Below are 18,545 nucleotides of genomic sequence, written 5' to 3'. Positions count from 1 at the left end.
CTAAGGGGGGGGGAGGGTTAGATTGGGAGGTGCCAGGGCACCGGACGGGTACCCGACGGGTACCCAAGAAAAAAAACTCAGCACCTTGTGTCTGTGACGGGGCAGCAGCCTCACACCATTACATCCACACTGGGGATTGCTTTCACCCCAATGTGGACTGAACGGCCACTGTTTTTAGATCAGGGGAAATTCTAGAACATGGGAGGCCACCCGTTAAAGAAAACACTTCACTCCTGTTCTGAAAAAAAAACTCTCCCACTCTGGAATTAAGTCCATTACTTGTCCAAGGGGTGGGGGGTGGAGGAGGAGGAGACATGCGCCCCCAAGAAAGTCTGTTGAAACTAAAATTTCAGGGGAATCCCCCGCCCCCCCCAAGATGTTTGTCAAAATGAGCGTTTTCAACATAGGGCCACATCCTCACCGTCAACAACCCCTAGCATTCGGAGCAGATCTGAAAGTGCTTTACAAAGGAGGGGAGTATCAACATCTCCATTTGACAGGCCGGGAAACTGAGGCAGGGCAGCAACTTGTGCGTCAGCCACCAACGGAGTTTCACTGTCTTTATATACAACGTCTTTGCTCACAGAGCGCAACAGTGCAGTCAGTGGAACCTAGGAGTCAGGGATTTGCTGAACTTTTAACATGCTTGCTTAAAGTTTAACATGGGCTTGGTGCCAGAAGCTTGAAGTTAAACACGTGCAAGATCAGGGCCCAGTCTGGCATGATTCTTCCCCTGTAAGTGCTACTGTGATACTAAACAGTTGTTAAAAAACAAAGCCAGCCTTCAGCTTAAAAGATTAAGCAGAGACCCAGATGCACAAAAAGAGAGTTTTATTACAGTCAGGAAATAGATACAATCCATAAAAAAATAATCACCCATTATATTAATTTTATAGATCTATAAAAAAGGCAGAGTGAAACCACTATAAATAAACAGGAAACCAATTTTGCAATAAGTTAGATTCAGCACAATTACAGTCAGATACTTAAGGCAGGCGCTGGCCCTGAAGTTCCAGCACACAGGACAAACAAACTAAAATAAGTTTATGCTCCTCTAGAAAGATTTGGTTCCAAATATCAGAAATAGGGTTTTTTTAAAAAAAAGACAATAAATAGTTTAAAATATAACTTAAAACAAAAACACAGATCGAGTCTTTTCAAACCTAAATTTGACGAAGGGCTGGTCTGGGGTGGATATTGACTGGAATAACTCATGTCCCTGCTCCATTTCAGAATGAATTTTATTCCAGAACGGTTGCTCTGCTTCGGAAGCCCATGAATTATTCCAGAATAGAGCATCCGCACATGGAGAAATTCTGTCAATTTCCACCTCCTCACACAAAGCAGGCCTTCGATGCCCAGGTCTGATCAGCTGCGTGGAAAACAGATTATTCCCACTGGAGTGGGATAGTCAAATCCACCCACAAGGCATCTTTGAAAACTCCTTGCCTTAGCTACTAGCCCAGCAATGCTATCCTAGCAGAGGAAGCCTTCTACCTTTGAAAGATTAGTGGCTTTCTTCAAAATAACTGAAGGGGTTGAAACAGGGAAAGGCACCTAGATTAGCCAGCCAGCAGGCAGATGCTGCAGAGCCGATGAGGTTCCATCCTACGTCTTGGAAGGGACTGGGACATTAAACCCTAGTCTAAACACTGCCCCATTCCCAGCCCAGCGAGGAGGGGCAGATGGATCTGAAACATGAGGGGGCTGGGATGTGTTTGGGGGCAGAGGGGGAGAATTCAGGAGCCCATTTGGGTTTTTAGAATCTGGCCCTAAAGCGATTCAGGCCATAAGCTCCGGGTCAGCTTCGCTGAAGGTCTCGGCTCCCAAACAGGCAGGTTTTGGCCGTTGAGTTTGGATGTTTGAACAGCTTAGTTCAGAGCAGACGACTTATGAGCAAGAATCTGTCCCTTCCTTGTGCTAGAATGTGGGCAGGAACAGAGCTATCTGGAGAAATCTGGCCTGGGACAGATGGTGGGTAGGGTGAACTCCAGCTCTGCCTCTTCCCAGACAGCCCCCCAGACTGGGTAATTTCCTGCCATATTCTACCAGCTTGACATGCAAAGAGGCAGCTCTACCTTCTAGCCACGAGGATCCAGACCACTCGGGAGGAGATTAGAGGGGCTGGGGGCAGAAATCTGGCAGGCCAGCCAAGTTAGGATGAATTTGGGAGGAGAAATCACTTTCCAAATGGAAGACTCAGGACATGGACTCCCAACCTGGGATGTCATGGGGGTGGGAGGAGAGGAGGGGAATCACATCCCAGTTTACTTATCTGGACACCAAGGGCGGGAGACGATCCAAACACCCTCTTCCTTGTTGGAGCCTAGCACACTCTGCTGGCAAGATGCGAGCCAGCCTGCACGGAGTTTGACAGGCAAGTTTAAGTCACATCAAGCCCCACATGGTGGCAACCAACCCCTCCAAGATCAATAGCACTTGGGTGTTCGAGCCTGAGGGAGAGTAGCACCAAGTGGGCAGACTCAATCCCCCCAGCTGCAACTGGTGGTCAGCAAGGCCACACGGCTCGTTCAGGACATTCAGAAGGGCTCTCAGATACAGGTCACGATCTGTTTAAAACTACAACCCTCCTACCACCAGCAGCCCACCCTGAGGGAATGAGAAATGAAAAGCGGTTTCTTTTCGGTTCCCCACCTCCCCTGCCCTAGGCCACTCAGAGACATGAGGCCTGTCAGCTTCAACACCACGTCCATTTCACTTCACATCCACCCTCCTGTGCTGGTCCAAAGCCGGGGCACCAGAGGCTCCCCAAAAGCTTACAGAAGGAGCTACCGGTTCACACCAGCTCTGCAGCTCACAGCAGCGTCCGGCTCCGGTGGAAATACCCACACGAGATGCAGAGCAGCAGAATCAGGCCCACACACACACAAAAAAACCCCTATCATAGCAACTATTTGTGTTAAAAAAGGAAAGTGTTTTTTTTGTTTGTTTTGGAAGACAAGGTCCCACGCATCTGAGTTTCCAGCAGTGGCCTCTGGGTCAGGAGATCTGACTCAGAATCTACCCACAGACCCAGGCTGCAGAGATGTGGAGGTCAGGAGGTCTCTGCCTCCCCCGCCCCCAAGCAAAAATAGCCCTGACTGACTGTGTTCACCAGTGAAAGCCGGGGAGAGGTTTTTCCTCCTTGCACTGTTGGTTACGAGACTATCCCTGGTCCCATCCAGCAGCAATATGCACTGGTAGATGCAATGGTATGAGGCATGTGATGGGCAGGGGGGGGAGAAGAGAAGCATCCCCCCCTTCCCAGGCCTAGTTCTCCTCTCCCCTTCTGCAATACAGGGGTGGGACTCCTCTGGGAGTAGAATGGAATGAGCCCAGATTTACACCAGGAGAAGATCTGGCCCATGGGCTATTGATCACATGGTCCCAGAGGGGGGCAGGGCCAAGGTTTTTGCCCCAACACGCTCAACCTGGAACCGATTAACCCCTTCAGCTCTGACCTGATACAGTAGCTCCCCACCTGCCCCAGCCTCTAGGCAGAGAGGCAGCGACCTGTGTTAGCCCCAGCAGCGGGTGGGGGGCAGGGCCCACGCTGGAGGGTCGCTGCACACCCGCTAGTCGGAGATGGACAGGCGACTGAAGATGGGGAGCCGGCGCCCGCTGGGCCCCAGTCCCGGGGACTCCGACCCGCTGCTGCCTCCCGAATCCTCCTGATCCGAGAGGGAGTCGGAGGAAGGGCTCCTCTGCAGCAACAGCTGCCCGGGGAAGACGAAGGCATCGGGGGCAGCCGGGGCCCCACCTGCTCCGTCCTGGCCCAGAGTGGCGGTGGCCGGGAAGGCCAAGGGGGGCTCCCTGGCAGGGCGGCGGCAGTGGCAGGACCCGGGGGCGGGTGGCGAGGGCGACAGGGATGCACTGCGGGAGAAGGAGGGGGAGCGGCCCCCCAGGCGCGGGGGCTGGCGCTGCTCGTCGGCGTTGTGGATGAAGTGGCAGCGGGAGCCATAGGGGCAGAAGCCGGCCGTGTGGAAGGTCCGGCACAGCTCTGTCTTGTACTTGGGGTGCCGGCTCAGGCCTCGCAGCTCCCCGGCCCCGTGGGCGAACTGGCACTTGGCCCCGTACTTGCAGACCCCGCTCTCCTCGTAGGTGCGGCACAGCTCCGTCTTGTAGCGAGACGAGGTGGCCGCTGCCCCCTCCCGGCAGCCCTCGATTACGCTGGCCGAGCGCTCCGCCCGGAATGGGATGCGCTGGAGGCTGGTGCGGGGCAACGCCGGGGCCCAGCCCCACTGGCCGGGGAGAGACCAGAGGGCATCCGAGGCACCGAGGGCATCCTCCAGGGGATCAGCGCTGCCGGACGGTGCTGCTGGGCAGGCGGAGAAGGCGCGCTGGTATCCCACCGGGCATCTCGCCGCGGGGCCAGGCTCCTCCCCCACGTTCAGCCTCAGGAAGGCCTGTAAGGGCAGAGGCGGGGGAGTCGGTTAGAGGAGGCAACACACCACCAACTGCGAGGCTGGGGACGGCCATCAGCAGAAACAGGCTGAGCTGAAGGGGTGAAACCCTGGCCCCCCGCCAAAAAACAGATCAGACGGCCCCTGGCTGAGCCCCATATGCCAGGACAAGGGCGGCTGCACGCCTGCGCTGATGAATCATAGATTATTAGGGTTGGAAGGGACCTCAGGAGATCTAGTCCAACCCCCTGCTCAAAGCAGGACCAATCCCCAAATGGCCCCCTCAAGGACTGAACTGACAACCCTGGGTTTAGCAGGCCAATGCTCAAACCACTGAGCTATCCCTCCCCGCAAGTGCTTTGTGAATAACGAAGCCAAACCTCAGGCATCGTCCTAAGCATCAGCAACCAGAAAACCCTGTTGATTGGGGATGGTGGGGAGACCCCAACAGTGTGCCACCCACTAGTTTGTGCTTCCTTGGTGAGCTGTGAAGCAGCAGGCTGGATTGCCTAGTGGTTAGAGCACAGGCCAGGCAGCCGTGTTAGGACTCCTGGGTTCCATGCCCCCACCCCCACCCCTGACTCACACAAGACAAGTCACTTCCCTCCCTCTCTGTGCCTCTGTTTCCCCACCTTCACAGCAGGGATGTCTGGTAGCAAAGTGCTTTACAGACACTGGGGGGTCCTCGCAGGGCATGGGAGGAGGTGAGCACACTGATGTGACAAAGTGGGACTGTTCTTAATGTTTCCTCTGAATACTGGGTGGGTGCCTCAGTTTCTGGATGACTGTCTCCTGGCAACTAATGGCCAGGAGGGCCCTTCCGCCCTGCAAGGGGATGCTAAAGGTGTGGGAGAACGAAGAGGTCAGGTGACCTCCTGGCCCAGGAAAGGAACTCAGCAGAGGAGGGGCTGGAGGGGGTTTCAGTTTGAAGCTGGCTAGGGACAAGTAGTGAGGGCAGACGTGGATGTCTGGCTCACTGCCCCCCAGAATGGACCCAGCTGAGGGGTCCTGTTCCTGTACCTACAAGTTGTTTTAAACCATGTTCCTGTCATCGACTAAACCTCTGTGCTACTGGCTGGCTACGAGTCACATCTGACTGAAGTGGGGGACAGGACCCTCTGGCTTCCCCAGGACTCTGCCTGGGCGGACTCACTGTGGGAAGCACCCGGGGGTGCAAGGGGGGAGAGAATGACATGACTGACAGCTGCCCTCTGCTGGATGGAATCAGAAAGGTGCAGCTGTGTTTCCTAGACCCCCTAGGCTGCTGGCAAGGATTTCCAAGGGGTTTTGACATGGAGGGGAGGGGTTCTTGCCCCACAGCTGCTCTCAGCAGGCCCTGGCTCATGGCAGGGAGCCAGCCACACAGAGACCTTAGCAGCCAAACAGTTTAGGGGTCGGATCTGACAGCTCTGACCCAGGAGCCACACCAGGAGGCCACAATGCACTTGCCCCAGCTGATTAAGGCCTGGGAGAAGGAGCTGAGCCATGCGCCGCCAGCTCAGACATCTGCAGGGGCTCTGTCTGGACTGCCCAGCTCATGCAATTAGCCAATTACCCTATCTGGGGCCTGCAGGACTGTAGACTGTGGCTCCCGATGGGGCAGGGAAGGATCATTGACTAGAGGTGCAGCAAGGAGCTGCTCCCCCATCCAGGGTGGGTGGGAAGCTTGGACATCTAGGGTACATGTGGGGGGAGGGCTCCCCCCTCCATAGTGCTCCTAGCTAATGAAGCATTAATGTGGGCACTGGAGTGGAGCAGGGAGTGTGCCAGACAAGGACTCCTGGGTTCTATTCTCAGATATGTTGCCAGGGCCACTTTGGGCAAGTCCTGTCCCCACCCCTGTGCCTCAGTTTCCTCATCCACCCCATATCTAAATTTTGGTTCAGACCCCAACATTCCAGTAGGAGAGCACCCACCGCTGGAGATGTACTGGTGAACAGGTCTGAGACGGTGTCCTTTTCAGGGGCTGTGCACTGAGGTCTTTGGCAGCTACCATATCCCATGTAATACAAGCAGACCCACCTTTTATGGAGCGCTCTAGGCAGCAGAGATGGGCACCAGGCCCTTTGGGGGGGGGGGGCAGGGTGTACACAACCTGGCTTCTACCAGGGCTTCGTCCAGAGGGGAGGCCAGATGCTGGCTCACCGTTCCAGGCGTGGCCCCGATCAAAGTCAGTAGGTGTTAGGACCATTTGCCCCCGAGCTGGGCTTAGTCCCAGGTCCCAGCAGGGAGACGGTTTGAACAAAGGGGGCCCCCACCACGTCAGCCAGTTCCCATGCTCCAGAAACACCAGGACACGCCACAGGAGGAGAAAATGGTTCCTACTTTCCCAGCTCCCCCAGGTTGAAACCTTGCAGCGAACACGCCTGACGTTCCTAGCCGGGAGCCAGTCCCAGCCTGGCTCTGTCCCAGAGCCTCTTACCGGTGCTTTGCGCTCCAGTTTCACACTGGGCATTAAATAAAGCACTCGGGTGTCTTGTATCCCCTTCTGCCCCAAGCAGAGCGCCACTGCCCGGAGCAGAGGGGCCTGCCTTGGTGGGCTGCTGCACCCCAGAAACTAGGGGAAAGCCAGAGGGGTGGGGTGGGTGTGAATCTCTGAAAGCCAGGGTCGGATCCCCAGATGGTGTCCTATTTGACCCAGCTCACAACCACTGAGGGCCTAGCCTCCGGCAGGCAGATTAGGGAGGGAAGAGACACCCCCCCTCAAAAACCCATCCCAGCTCTGAGCAGCTGCAACAGTGCTAGGAGCCACAGGTAGGGGACAATTTGTAGAGAGCGGGAGGCCGAGAGCCATTGATCCAAGCTGCAAACCCTGCACTGAAGCTGGGGGGAAGGGGGGCACCCCTGTTTCCAGCACCCATCCAGCTTGAATCATAGAATATCAGGGTTGGAAGGGGCCTCAGGAAGGATCTAGTCCAACCCCCTGCTCAAAGCAGGGCCAACCCCCAACTAAATCTCCTTGCTGCCTGGACACCTAGGTGCAAATCCTTCCTGGCTTTTTACAAACCTCAGCACCGTTTCTCGCCCCTCATGCTGGGCCCAATCCTCCCTCCAGAACAAGCAGCCAGCCCAGTGACCCACACAATAAAACTGAAAGCAAAGCTAACGGCTGCCTGGTCACGGCTTTCCATTGCAATCCAGCCGGGGGAGGGGAAATCGAGGCAAGGCGAGAAAGCGCTTCCAGCCAGCAGTGGAGTTCCCAGAGGGGGGCTGGAGGAAGAGGCTTTATTCCGCCGCCCCGCCCCAACTCAACTCACACAAGGGCAGCCCCCGACCCCGGGAGCACATGGAGAACCAGATCAGGCTGCACCGTAACTAACCCAGCAGAGACTTTCTTGGGGGCGGCGGGGAACTTTCTTGCTTCAGGATCTTCTGCACCCCGCCTTTAAAGGGGGCGCTCAGGGGGCCTGGCCTCCCTAAGCCGGAGATCACCCCCCCCGGCCAGGCACTGGTGGGGGGTAACAAAAGCCCATTGGGGCAGGATGGCGGGAAAACAGGAGGGAGGAGCAGAGAACCCCCCGCCTGCACGTGGCAACCCCACCTGGCACAGAGGCTCGTCCAGCTCCACGAAGGGGGTCAGCAGATCCGAGGGCATCGTCTCCTCCCCGGGCCCCAGCTGGCTCCTGCTGCTCTGGGCCGGGCCCGCGTGCAGGGCTTTTAAAGAGCCAGCGCTTGCAGCCGCGCGCGGCCCTTTAGCTCCGCCCCCCGGGAAAGGGGCGGGGCGTATGGCTGGGTGGGCGGGGCTATGGTGAGCCGGGGAAGGGGGCGTGTGTCTGCGGGGCGAGGGGTGTTTCACGCAGCAACATTCCCATGCATGGCTGCAGCCACAGTGGAGGCTGAGGCGAGAAGCCAGGACTCCTGGGTTCTTCTCCCACGGCTGGGCGTGGGGTCTAGGGGTTAGAGCGAGGGGAGCTGGGTGCCAGGTCACCCGGGTTCTAGCCCCAGCGGGGATGGGGTCTAGTGGTTAGAGCGTGGGGCTGGGTGCCAGGACTCCTGGGTTCTAGCCCCAGCTCTGAGAGGGGAGTGGGGTCTAGTGGTTAGAGTGTGGGGCTGGGTGCCAGGACTCCTGGGTTCTAGCCCCAGCTCTGAGAAGGGAGTGGGGTCTAGTGGTTAGAGCGGGGGGAGCTGGGTGCCAGGTCTCCTGGGTTCTAGCCCCAGCGGGGATGGGGTCTAGTGGTTAGAGCGTGGGGCTGGGTGCCAGGACTCCTGGGTTCTAGCCCCAGCTCTGAGAGGGGAGTGGGGTCTAGTGGTTAGAGTGTGGGGCTGGGTGCCAGGACTCCTAGGTTCTAGCCCCAGCTCTGAGAAGGGAGTGGGGTCTAGTGGTTAGAGTGTGGGGCTGGGTGCCAGGACTCCTGGGTTCTTGCCCCAGCTCTGAGAAGGGAGTGGGGTCTAGTGGTTAGAGTGGGGGGGTTGGGAGCCAGGACTTCTGGGTTCTCTTCCTGGAGCTGGAGTGTGACCCTTACCATATCATTTCCCCATGCCTCAGTTTGCCCACCTGTAAATTGGGTGGGTCCCTCTCTTTGTAAAACATTTCAGGCTTTTTGCATGGGAAGCCTCTTGCAGCTGGCTGGCTGGCTGGCGTGTCTGTGAACTGCTGCCTTCTTCCGAGTGGAACCAGAGCTGTGCCTCTGTGTGCCAGTCCCCCTATACTGCAAATGGAGATTCTCCTTCAGCCGGAATGATGGAGCTGCCTAGACTTGGGGATGGTGTGTTCTAACCCTGCTGTAGCTGGGAAAATTAGCTACCCATACCCCCAGTAGAGAGGGGGCAGCTCTGCGTTACCCCTCAAAAACTCTCTGAGATCTGTATGGGCCCTATATGTCATCCTGCCCACATTTAAAGGCACTGATGTCCTCTGCTGGCGTAGATCAGTGTTGCTCCTTTGATATCCATGCCAGGCTGGCTTACCCCAGCTGGGGGTCTGGCCCCAGTGACTCCAATGGAACTACGGCCGACCGACCCCAGCTGGGGATCTGGCCCCAGTGGGTATGTCTACACTGCAAAAGAACGCCCAGGCTGGCCTGTGTCAGCTGGCGCGGGCCTCGGGGGGGCTATAAAATCCCAGTGTCGACGTTTTTTGGGGTGGAGCTCAGGCTGGGACCCTGGGAAGGGAGCGGGTCCCAGAACCTGGGCTCCAGCCTGAGTCACAATGTGTACACCACAATAAAACAGTCCCAGAGCCCATGTCAGTGGGCACGGGCCAGCCATGGGTGCCTAATTGCAATGGAAAAATGCCACTGACTCCAGTGGAGCTTTGCCAAGGGCCAGTAAATCAGGTGTTTTCACCCCTTGGCCTCTCCTCCTTTCCTGCATCTTGGGCCTGATCCCCTGTCCCTGGCTCAGTCATTTACCTCAGGGCAAAGCGGGCACAAAACATTTCTGGGTCAAAGCCAGGTGTCCTTGCTGCCCACTTACCAGCAGTGGCAGTGATGGCATGAGGGGCAAGGCAGGAGCAAATAGCCCCCTGTGACCAGGGGCTGGATGGCTCCCATTGCTGTTGTCTTTACCCTTCCTGTGTGGCAGAGCTGTGCTATCATAGAATCGCAGAGTTGGAAGGGACCTCAGGAAGTATCTAGTCCAACCCCAAGCTCAGAGCAGGACCAATCCCCAGATAGATTTTTGCCCCAGATCCCTAAATGGCCCCCTCAAGGATTAAGCTCACAACCCTGGGGTTAGCAGGCTAATGCTCAAACCACTAAGCTGGGGGAAACTCAGGCACAGCTAAGTGACTTGCTTAAGGGTATGGAGATAGTCTGTGGCAGAGCAGCTGATTGAATCTGGGTCTTCTATGTCCCCGACTGGCACTCCAAACCCCGGGCTATCCTGCCTCCCTGGCATTATAAAAGCATGAACAGGGGTTGAGCATCCTGCATCGAGCAGCTCCCGGCTGGGACGCGGAGCGGGGGCTGTTGGGAGGAGATAGCACACGCATGTGCACACGCACACACACCCCCGACTCTTTCTCAAGAGCTCTTTCACCGCGAGCCTGAAAATACAGTTGATGATGCAAACCCCAGTGCCCTCTCCCCTGGCATCGGTGGGCAACGTCTCTAGGCAAAATAATTTATTACAACCCTTCTGTGCCACCCTCCACGTAACTTCTCCCCTCTCCATCCCCTTCTTTCCCCACCGCTTCCCCTCCTGGCCAACAGCTGCCAGCTCGGGTATTCCCATCCCATGACTCTGCGGTGCCTGGCACCAGCCGCTATAAAATCGTTCAGGCAACGGTCACAAACAGCACCAAGCCCCGCCCTGCTGCATCCCCGGTGCAGCTGCTGCTGCAGTGTTGGGAAGAAAGTCTTGGGAGGCAGCATGGTCCAGTGGTTAGAGCAGGGCATTCTGGGAGTCAGGACTCCTGGGTTCTACCCCAGCTCTGGAAGGGGAGTGGGATCCAGTGGTTAGAGCAGGGCATTTTGGGAGTCAGGACTCCTGGGTTCTATCCTCAACTCTGGAAGGGGAGTGGTGAGGGTCTAGGTGATCTCCTGCTCCAACCACTATAGCCCACTCCCCTCCCAGAGCTGGGAGTAGAACCCAGGCGTCCTGACCCCACTTACCCCCCAACTTTAAACTATTCGGCTCAACTTCCTTCCCGACCCAGAAGGAGAACCCAGGAGACCTGATCGCAGCCCACCTTGCTCTAACCATGGAGTATGTTAACCTGCGCTACCACCGTTAATGTGCTGAGTCCTTTTGTCCTGGGCTTGCCCACCCATAACCCTCCTCCCCACCCCCTGGTGGTCCCCTGGGAGTGACTGAAGTAGAAGCCACTCTGGCCGGAGCCGGGGCAGAAGGGAGGGGGTGATACCAGACCGATGGGGGTGATACCAGACCCATACCAGACCATTGGTCTGGATTTGGGGTGCCAAGTTAGATGGACCCAGTGTCCCTGTCTCCCTTGCTCACCAAACCCAAGCTTCATAGCTAGGGGGTGACACCCCCCCAACCCCGGGAGCCTTGCGCAGCTGCTGAGCACTCCAAAAGCAGTAGGGGAAAGGAGGAGCTAAGAGCCGGCAGAACATAAACAGCGTGTCATAGTCCCGCTATCTCTCCTGCTCTTCCCCCCACAAGCCCGTTGCCTGCCAGCTGGGCTGAGCTGATAGCCACAGGAGCGGGCGAACGGGCCAGAGGAACCAACCCAGCCTCGGAGGATGCATGGCGAGAGCGTTGGGGTATATCTGCTGCTCAGTTTAGCTCAGCTTCAGTCTCCCGGGGTTTCGGGGCGGGGGGGAAGTGTTGTATGTTTGCACCGCTGGTGTGTGGTTGGTCTGTGGGCCGTGAGATGCATGCTCCCAGTGCTTGGGATCCACATGCCCCGGCCCCTGAGCATGGTGGGATTTGCACACCCATGCACTAGCACCAGAGTTTACACTCCCGGCGAGTGAAATGTGCTAGGGCCTAGTCGCAGCGCTCCCAGCCACCAACTGCAGCAGGATTTGCACACTCCCAGGCCCTGAGCACAGTAATGTTTGCACACTATGGCACTAGTGCCAGGATTTGCCCACTCACAGTACAGGTGGATTTGCACACTAGGTCCCAAGGGCAGGATTTGCATTCCCAGCCATGGAGCATAGTCAGAGGCGGCTCCAGGCACCAGCGCTCCAAGCGTGTGCCTAGGGCAGCAAGCCGCGGCGGGCGCTCTGCCGGTCACCGCGAGGGCAGCAGGGAGGGTACATTCGGCGGCACACCTGCGGAGGGTCCGCTGGTCCCGCGGCTTCGGTGGACCTCCCGCAGGTGTGCCTGCAGAGGTTCTGCTGAACCCGCAGGCACGCCTGCGGGAGGTCCACCAAAGCCGCGGGACCAGCCGACCCTCCGTGCTTGGGGCGGCAAAATGTCTAGAGCCACCCCTGAGCATAGTAGGTTTTGCCACACCAGCTCACTAGCACCAGGATTTGCACAGATACAGTGCAGATCAAATTGCACTCCAGGTCACTGGTGCCAGGAGGTGCAGGCAGATTGGCACACCAGTTTTCCAGGGCAGGATTTGCACACCAACAGGCAGATTCGCACGTCTGACCACTAGTGCCCGGATTTGCACACCCATCATGCAGTCAGATTTGCACACCAGTTCTCCAGGACAGGATTTGCACACCCATCATGCAGCCAGATTCACACATCAGTTCTCCGGGGCAGGATTTGCACACCAACAGGCAGATTTGCATGTCTGGCCACTAGTGCCAGGATTTGCACACCCACCATTCAGGCAGATTTGCACACCAGGTCGCTAGTGCAGGATTTGCATTCCCAGCCCTGGAGCATGGTAGGATTGGCACAGCAGAGCACAAGTACACAGGGGGACTGGAATGAGGAAGCCGAGAGCCATTGAAGTAAACTGTAAACCCTGCATAAAATGGAAACCATTTCAAGCCAGGGGTGCGGCAGCCCCCCTCGTTCCACTGCCCAGGCAAGTGCCAGGACTCACTCCTGGGCCTGGAGGCCATCACGGGCCTTTTCCCTGCACACATCTCCAGCTGTTGGGCAGATGTGGCAGGGTGGCACCAAGGCTCAGGTGGGTGTGTGGCAGGAGACACTCCCCCAGCCCCTCTGCCTCTGGCTCTGAGCCCGGGGAGCTGCAGAGCAGTTAGTGCCAGCCGGGCCCCGGCGCTTCCTGATTAGAGCAGAGGGTTTCCCAGCTCAACCGCAGAACCCAACGGCTTCAGGCCAACCGCTGCCTCTGTGGCACCTGCACCGATAACCCCCTGCCCCCGTTCCCCCAGAGGGGGGATTCCATGTCCTCCCCTCCTCCAGCATTCATTCTCCTCCTTGCATCCTCCGCCTGCCCCTCCCCTCCCCCCATCAGGATCAGGCTTAAACTAAACTGAATTAAGAGAGTCCACATGGGACTCAGGGCTCCAGGGTTCTACTGGAGTGAGGGCTAGGGGATAAAAGAAAGGTGGGGGGGGGCATCTCTGAGCCAGGACTCCTGGGTTCAGTGTCTAGCTCTGGGAGGGGACATTGGGTCTAGTGGGTTAGAATGGGGGTTAGGAGCCAGGACTCCTGGGTTCTGTTCCTGCCTCTGGGAAGGGAGTGGGGTCTGGTGGGTTAGTGTGGTGAAGCAGGGCTGGGAATCAGGACTTCTGGGTTCTATTCCAGACTGCCTGGCAGGTGAGACCCAGGACTCCTGGGTTCCATCCCCAGCTCTGGGCTGTGAGCATGCCCTGTTCCCTTGCCGGGACTCGAGGAGCCCAGGGGATGGGAATTCGGCCCTGCAGCCAGGCACTTTCCTTGCACATGTCTCCAGTGGCTGGGCAGATGTGGCAGGACCACACGCACCCCACACGGCTCCGGTTGCTTCATTGGGGCCATGTGGGTGAGGCTGAGCTGGGATTCTCCCAGGCTTTGCCTTGGGGCTCTGTACCGTTCCCCTACATCCCTCTTCATCACCCCAGGCAACAGCAAAGGCTGTGACTCCCTCGGGCCCCCTCCCAGCAGCACTGAAGGCATGTGCTGGCCTGGCTCATAGCCATCAGTTGGCCCACAGACCTTGGCTCTTTTAAAGGGACAGCGCATCTATGTCATCTCTTCCTCCACTATTGCTTCCAGCTACACCTGGAGAGCAGGGTTTTCTCCTTCAGCCTCAGGGAGGAGAGTGGTGTGTAGTGGTTAGAGCAGGGCTTGAGAGCCAGGTCTCCTGGGTTCTATTCTCAGCTCAGGGAGGGGAACCTCGTGGTGAGAGTAGAGGGGGTGGATGGGAGTCAGGACTCCTGGTTTCTACATTAGGCTCTGTTAGGGGAGTGTGACCTCCTCCCCTCTCACCCCCTGCAGACCTGGGAACACAAGTCCAACTCTCCAGCCCTGTGGGGCTCAGGCAGGCTAGGAAGGAGGTAACATCAGTTTGCCCACCCCAAACCCCCGCTGCCAATGTTTGGGTGGGGGAGGGGGGATCTGCAGACTGCTGGGCAGACCCCTCCATGCCCCCCCATGAAGTGGGGATCAATTACTCTCCCAGATAGGGGTCCCCTGGGGAGACAGGGATGGGGGCCTGCAGCTGGGCCCTAACTGGAATGCTGGAGCTAGCACGGTTCCCCTCCTTTTCTCCCAATCTTGTTTATTCCCACTGGCTGTATCCGTTACCTGGGGTCCCCTGGGCTCTGGGAAGGGCAGCTTAACCCACCCTCACCCCACTCTCCTGTCCCTCCCTCTGAATGAACCATCTGATCCCGCACAGTTACTGACTGCCAGGGCAGAGCGCCCCCTACTGAACGAACCATCCCCTGCAGCACAGCGCCCCCTAGTGCCGCACTGGGGCTGGCACGGACTGCCAGGGCAGAGCGCCCCCTACTGAACGAACCATCCCCTGCAGCACAGCGCCCCCTAGTGCCGCACTGGGGCCGGCACGGACTGCCAGGGCAGAGTGCCCCCTACTGAACCAAGCATCCCCTGCAGCACAGCGCCCCCTAGTGCCACACTGGGGCCGGCACGGACTACCAGGGAAGAGCGCCCCCTACTGAACCAAGCATCCCCTGCAGCACAGCGCCCCCTAGTGCCACACTGGGGCTGGCACGGACTGCCAGGGCAGAGCGCCCCCTACTGAACCAAGCATCCCCTGCAGCACAGCGCCCCCTAGTGCCACACTGGGGCTGGCACTGACTGCCAGGGCAGAGCGCCCCCCTACTGAACGAACCATCCCCTGCAGCACAGCGCTCCCTAGTGCCGCACTGGGGCTGGCATTGACTGCCAGGGCAGAGCGCCCCCTACTGAACCAAGCATCCCCTGCAGCACAGCGCCCCCTAGTGCCACACTGGGGCTGGCACGGACTGCCAGGGCAGAGCGCCCCCTACTGAACCAAGCATCCCCTGCAGCACAGCGCCCCCTAGTGCCGCACTGGGGTGGCGGAGTTAGACTGGTTTCAGAGGGGAGAGCGCCCCCTGCTGAGCCCCCGCCCGGCTCTCCTGCAGCACAGCGCCCCCTAGCATCACACCGAGTCAACGGAGCCGGCACTGACTACAGGTCGGACTAGCCAAGGGGTCCCGTGCCCTGTAACGCCCCTGTAACGCCCCGGACCCCTGGATTCTTACCCTCCGCAGCCGGAGCTAGACGACCCAGCTGTTAGCCAGGGCCGGAGCAGGCGCACCAACCACCCGCCGCTAGAGGGCGACAGAAGCACCGTGCGGCACTGCAGGGGATGGGACACACCCCTGCAGGAGGAAACGCCCAGCCGGCGAATGCAATGGGACACGACTGGCCGGACAGCCATTGGCAGCCCCACCCCCTGCCCCTCGGAGAACTGGCCCGACGGCGGATTCGAGGGGGTAGGGGAGGGGATTCATCTCAAATTGGGACAAAAAGTCAATATGGGAGGGGGAGTTTCTTCATCATCATCATGTCACAGGTTTTAGCCTCCTTGTGACTCAAGTGTCACCTGGGTGTCACACACACACACACACACACACACACACACACGGCTGATCTGCTGCTGAGACACACACACACACGCACACGGCTGATCTGCTGCTGAAACACACACACACAACTGATCTGCTGAAACACACACGGCTGATCTGCTGCTGAAACACACACACACACACACACGGCTGATCTGCTGCTGGAGCATACACACACACACAGCTGATCTCCTGGTGAAACACACATACAACTGATCTGCTGAAACACACACGGCTGATCTGCTGCTGGAACATACACATACACACACACACACACACGGCTGATCTGCTGCTGAAACACACACACACACACACACAGCTGATCTGCTGAAACACACACACACACACGGCTGATCTCCTGTTGAAACACACACACACACAACTGATCTCCTGCTGAAACACACACACACACACACACACACACACACAGGCAAAACTGATCTGCTGAAACACACACACACACACACACACAGACACAACTGATCCCCTGCTGAAACACACACACACACTTCTGCTGCTGAAACAAACACACACAGACACACACACACACACATGTGAGCGCTGGCTGGGTTTGGTTCCAGCTAATCGAAACCATTTCAGATTTGTCCTTTTTTTTACACTCTGAAATCAAGGCATTTGAAAAAAACAGAAAATCCAAGCGGGAGGTCTGGCCATTTACAAAACAGGTTTGAACTGTTCCCCCTCTCCCCTCCAAAAACCCCCCAAATGCCATCGACATTGAGACACCTTTGCCTCTCCAAATTAATGGAAAACTGCCGGAGCATCAGATGCTACCGGACAAGGGGGAGCAGTTGCCCCCCAACACCCAATGTTGGTTTCCCCTTCCAGACTTTTCATAGCCCCATTATAGGCCCCATCATGCTTCTCCCCTTCGCTGCCCCCCCCCCCCCCGACGGGTATCACAATAATCACACACCATGTTTTAGATCCTGACACGACTTTGCCCCCTCCCCTGATTTCCCTCCCCCTGAATTTTCTGAAATGACGCCCCGGGAAAACAGTGGACGAAACTGGTCTGACCGTCCGTGCTTGGGAGTCGCCAGGCGGGCTTGCCCCCAACTCCTCTGTTTCTGGGTGAGGCCCCGAGGGTCAGCGGGGGGAGCGAATAAACCCAAATAAAGCGGCAGAAGAGAGACTCAGATGCCCCTGTGGAAGGAGGCGGGGAGGGGCCTGGAGATGGGATTTCTGCCGGCCCCCTGCCGAGCCGGAACATCTGTCCGGGGCTCAAAGGGGAGGCCGCCCGGTTTGAAAGGGGCTTTGTCTGCTTGGCTGGGAAAATGCCTTTGGTGCACATGGGAACTATACAATACCCCGCGGGATGGATGAGTGCAGAGGGGGACCCTCCCACCCTTGTCTGTCCAGCACCCTGCAGCCTGCGATGATCTCAGGGCTTGTCTAACCCTGGCACTTATTAGCCGCCTGGCTGGGTCGTTCGTACCCGGTGCAAAGCGGGATGAATGAGAAGCACTTTGTGCTGGTGTGAATGACTTTGGGGGCGTCAACGGAGGAGCAAACCCTGGGGGTTCTTTTGGCACTGGGGCAAGCCACGTTGCACTAGTGTCTTGTGGCAGGGGAGAGTGGTTTCCAGAGTGAGGGGCTAGTTTCCAGATCAGAACCCCCCCAAGTCACTGCAGTTAGCGCCACTTATCTACAGTCAAGTTACCCCAGTGCAAAGCTGCCCCCTGCTGGAGGCCTGGCGTGTGTGTGGCTGGCCCTACTGGGGGTGGGGATGTGGGGATTTGGGGGGGGTGTCCTCCGGGGGACCTTCTGTCTCTGTCCGCCCCTGCTGGAGGGCCAGCGTAGGGATGGGTGTGTGGGGGTGTCCTCCCGGAGACCTTCTGTCTCTGTCCGCCCGTGCTGGAGGGCCGGCATAGGGATGGGTGTGTGTAGGGGGGTGGACTCACACGCTGCCCCCTGTTAGAAGGATGGAGACCCGCTCTTTGAGTGTTACCACAATACACATGAGACTAACAACATGCCACGCCTGTCCCCTGGGGCTCTGATCTGCCTGCTCCCTCCAGGTCCAGAGGGTCTGCCCCGGGCTCTGGCAAGGGAGTGACATCTGGGCGTTAGAACAGGGCCGGCTGGGAGTCAGGACTCCTGGGTTCTCTCGCCGCTGCCCAGCCTAGCCACCACCTCAGCCCCATGCTGTTCTCCTGGCGCCATTGCAAAGTGCCGCCCAGACCAAAACCCCCAGCCGTGCAGACCTGGGCTCGGGCAAGGCCTGGAGACCACCCAGTGCATTCGCCACCTGACGTGAGCTAACCCCTGTGCGCCATCACTGACTGCTAAAATACAGCAGTGGTGCCCTCAGCTGGCAAGCAGCAGGATTGTCCCTCCTCCCGCTGCAGTAAACAGCCTCAGTGGGGGATTGCCCCTGTAGCCCCCCATCCCCCACTGGCTGCATCAGCCCCCCCATCCCAAGCCAGGTTACTTTAGAACTGAATCTCATGTTGGTGAGGGGACTGGGTGTCAGGACTCCTGGGTTCTATCCCTGGCTTTGGGAGGGGAGTGGCATCTAGTGGTTAGATCACGGGGGCTGGGAACCAGGACTCCTGAGTTCTCTCTCCAGCTCTGGGAGGGGAGTGGTTTCTACTGGTTAGAGGGGGAGGGCTGGGAATCAGGACTCCTGGGTTCAACGTGGAAGAAGAGAGTGTGGGTTAGTGGTCAGCGCAGTGAGTCAGGATGCCTAGGTTCTCTTGGTTCATGTGAGGCTGTTGAATTAGAGAAGGAAACCGCC

General features: G+C 58.0%; 1 protein-coding gene across 1 annotated transcript in view; it reads right to left on the bottom strand.

The window, feature by feature from the left end:
* Window positions 1-814: 814 nt before the first annotated feature.
* The window catches only part of LOC127037117 (mRNA decay activator protein ZFP36L2-A-like), a 69,950-nt gene continuing 52,219 nt past the window's right edge, over window positions 815-18,545 (bottom strand). The window contains exons 2-3 of the mRNA XM_050928614.1: window positions 7,945-8,012; window positions 815-4,406 (exon numbers count right to left, since the gene is read on the bottom strand). Coding sequence (XP_050784571.1) covers window positions 3,576-4,406; window positions 7,945-7,998 — 885 coding nt within the window. The 5' untranslated portion in view covers window positions 7,999-8,012 and the 3' untranslated portion in view covers window positions 815-3,575. The remainder of the gene's footprint in view (window positions 4,407-7,944; window positions 8,013-18,545) is intronic.

The sequence above is a fragment of the Gopherus flavomarginatus genome, chromosome 18 (genome assembly GCF_025201925.1).
Source record: "Gopherus flavomarginatus isolate rGopFla2 chromosome 18, rGopFla2.mat.asm, whole genome shotgun sequence".
NCBI lineage: Eukaryota > Metazoa > Chordata > Testudines > Testudinidae > Gopherus > Gopherus flavomarginatus.
Note: the sequence above shows the minus strand (reverse complement) of the source record. Positions and strands in the feature narration are given on the sequence as shown.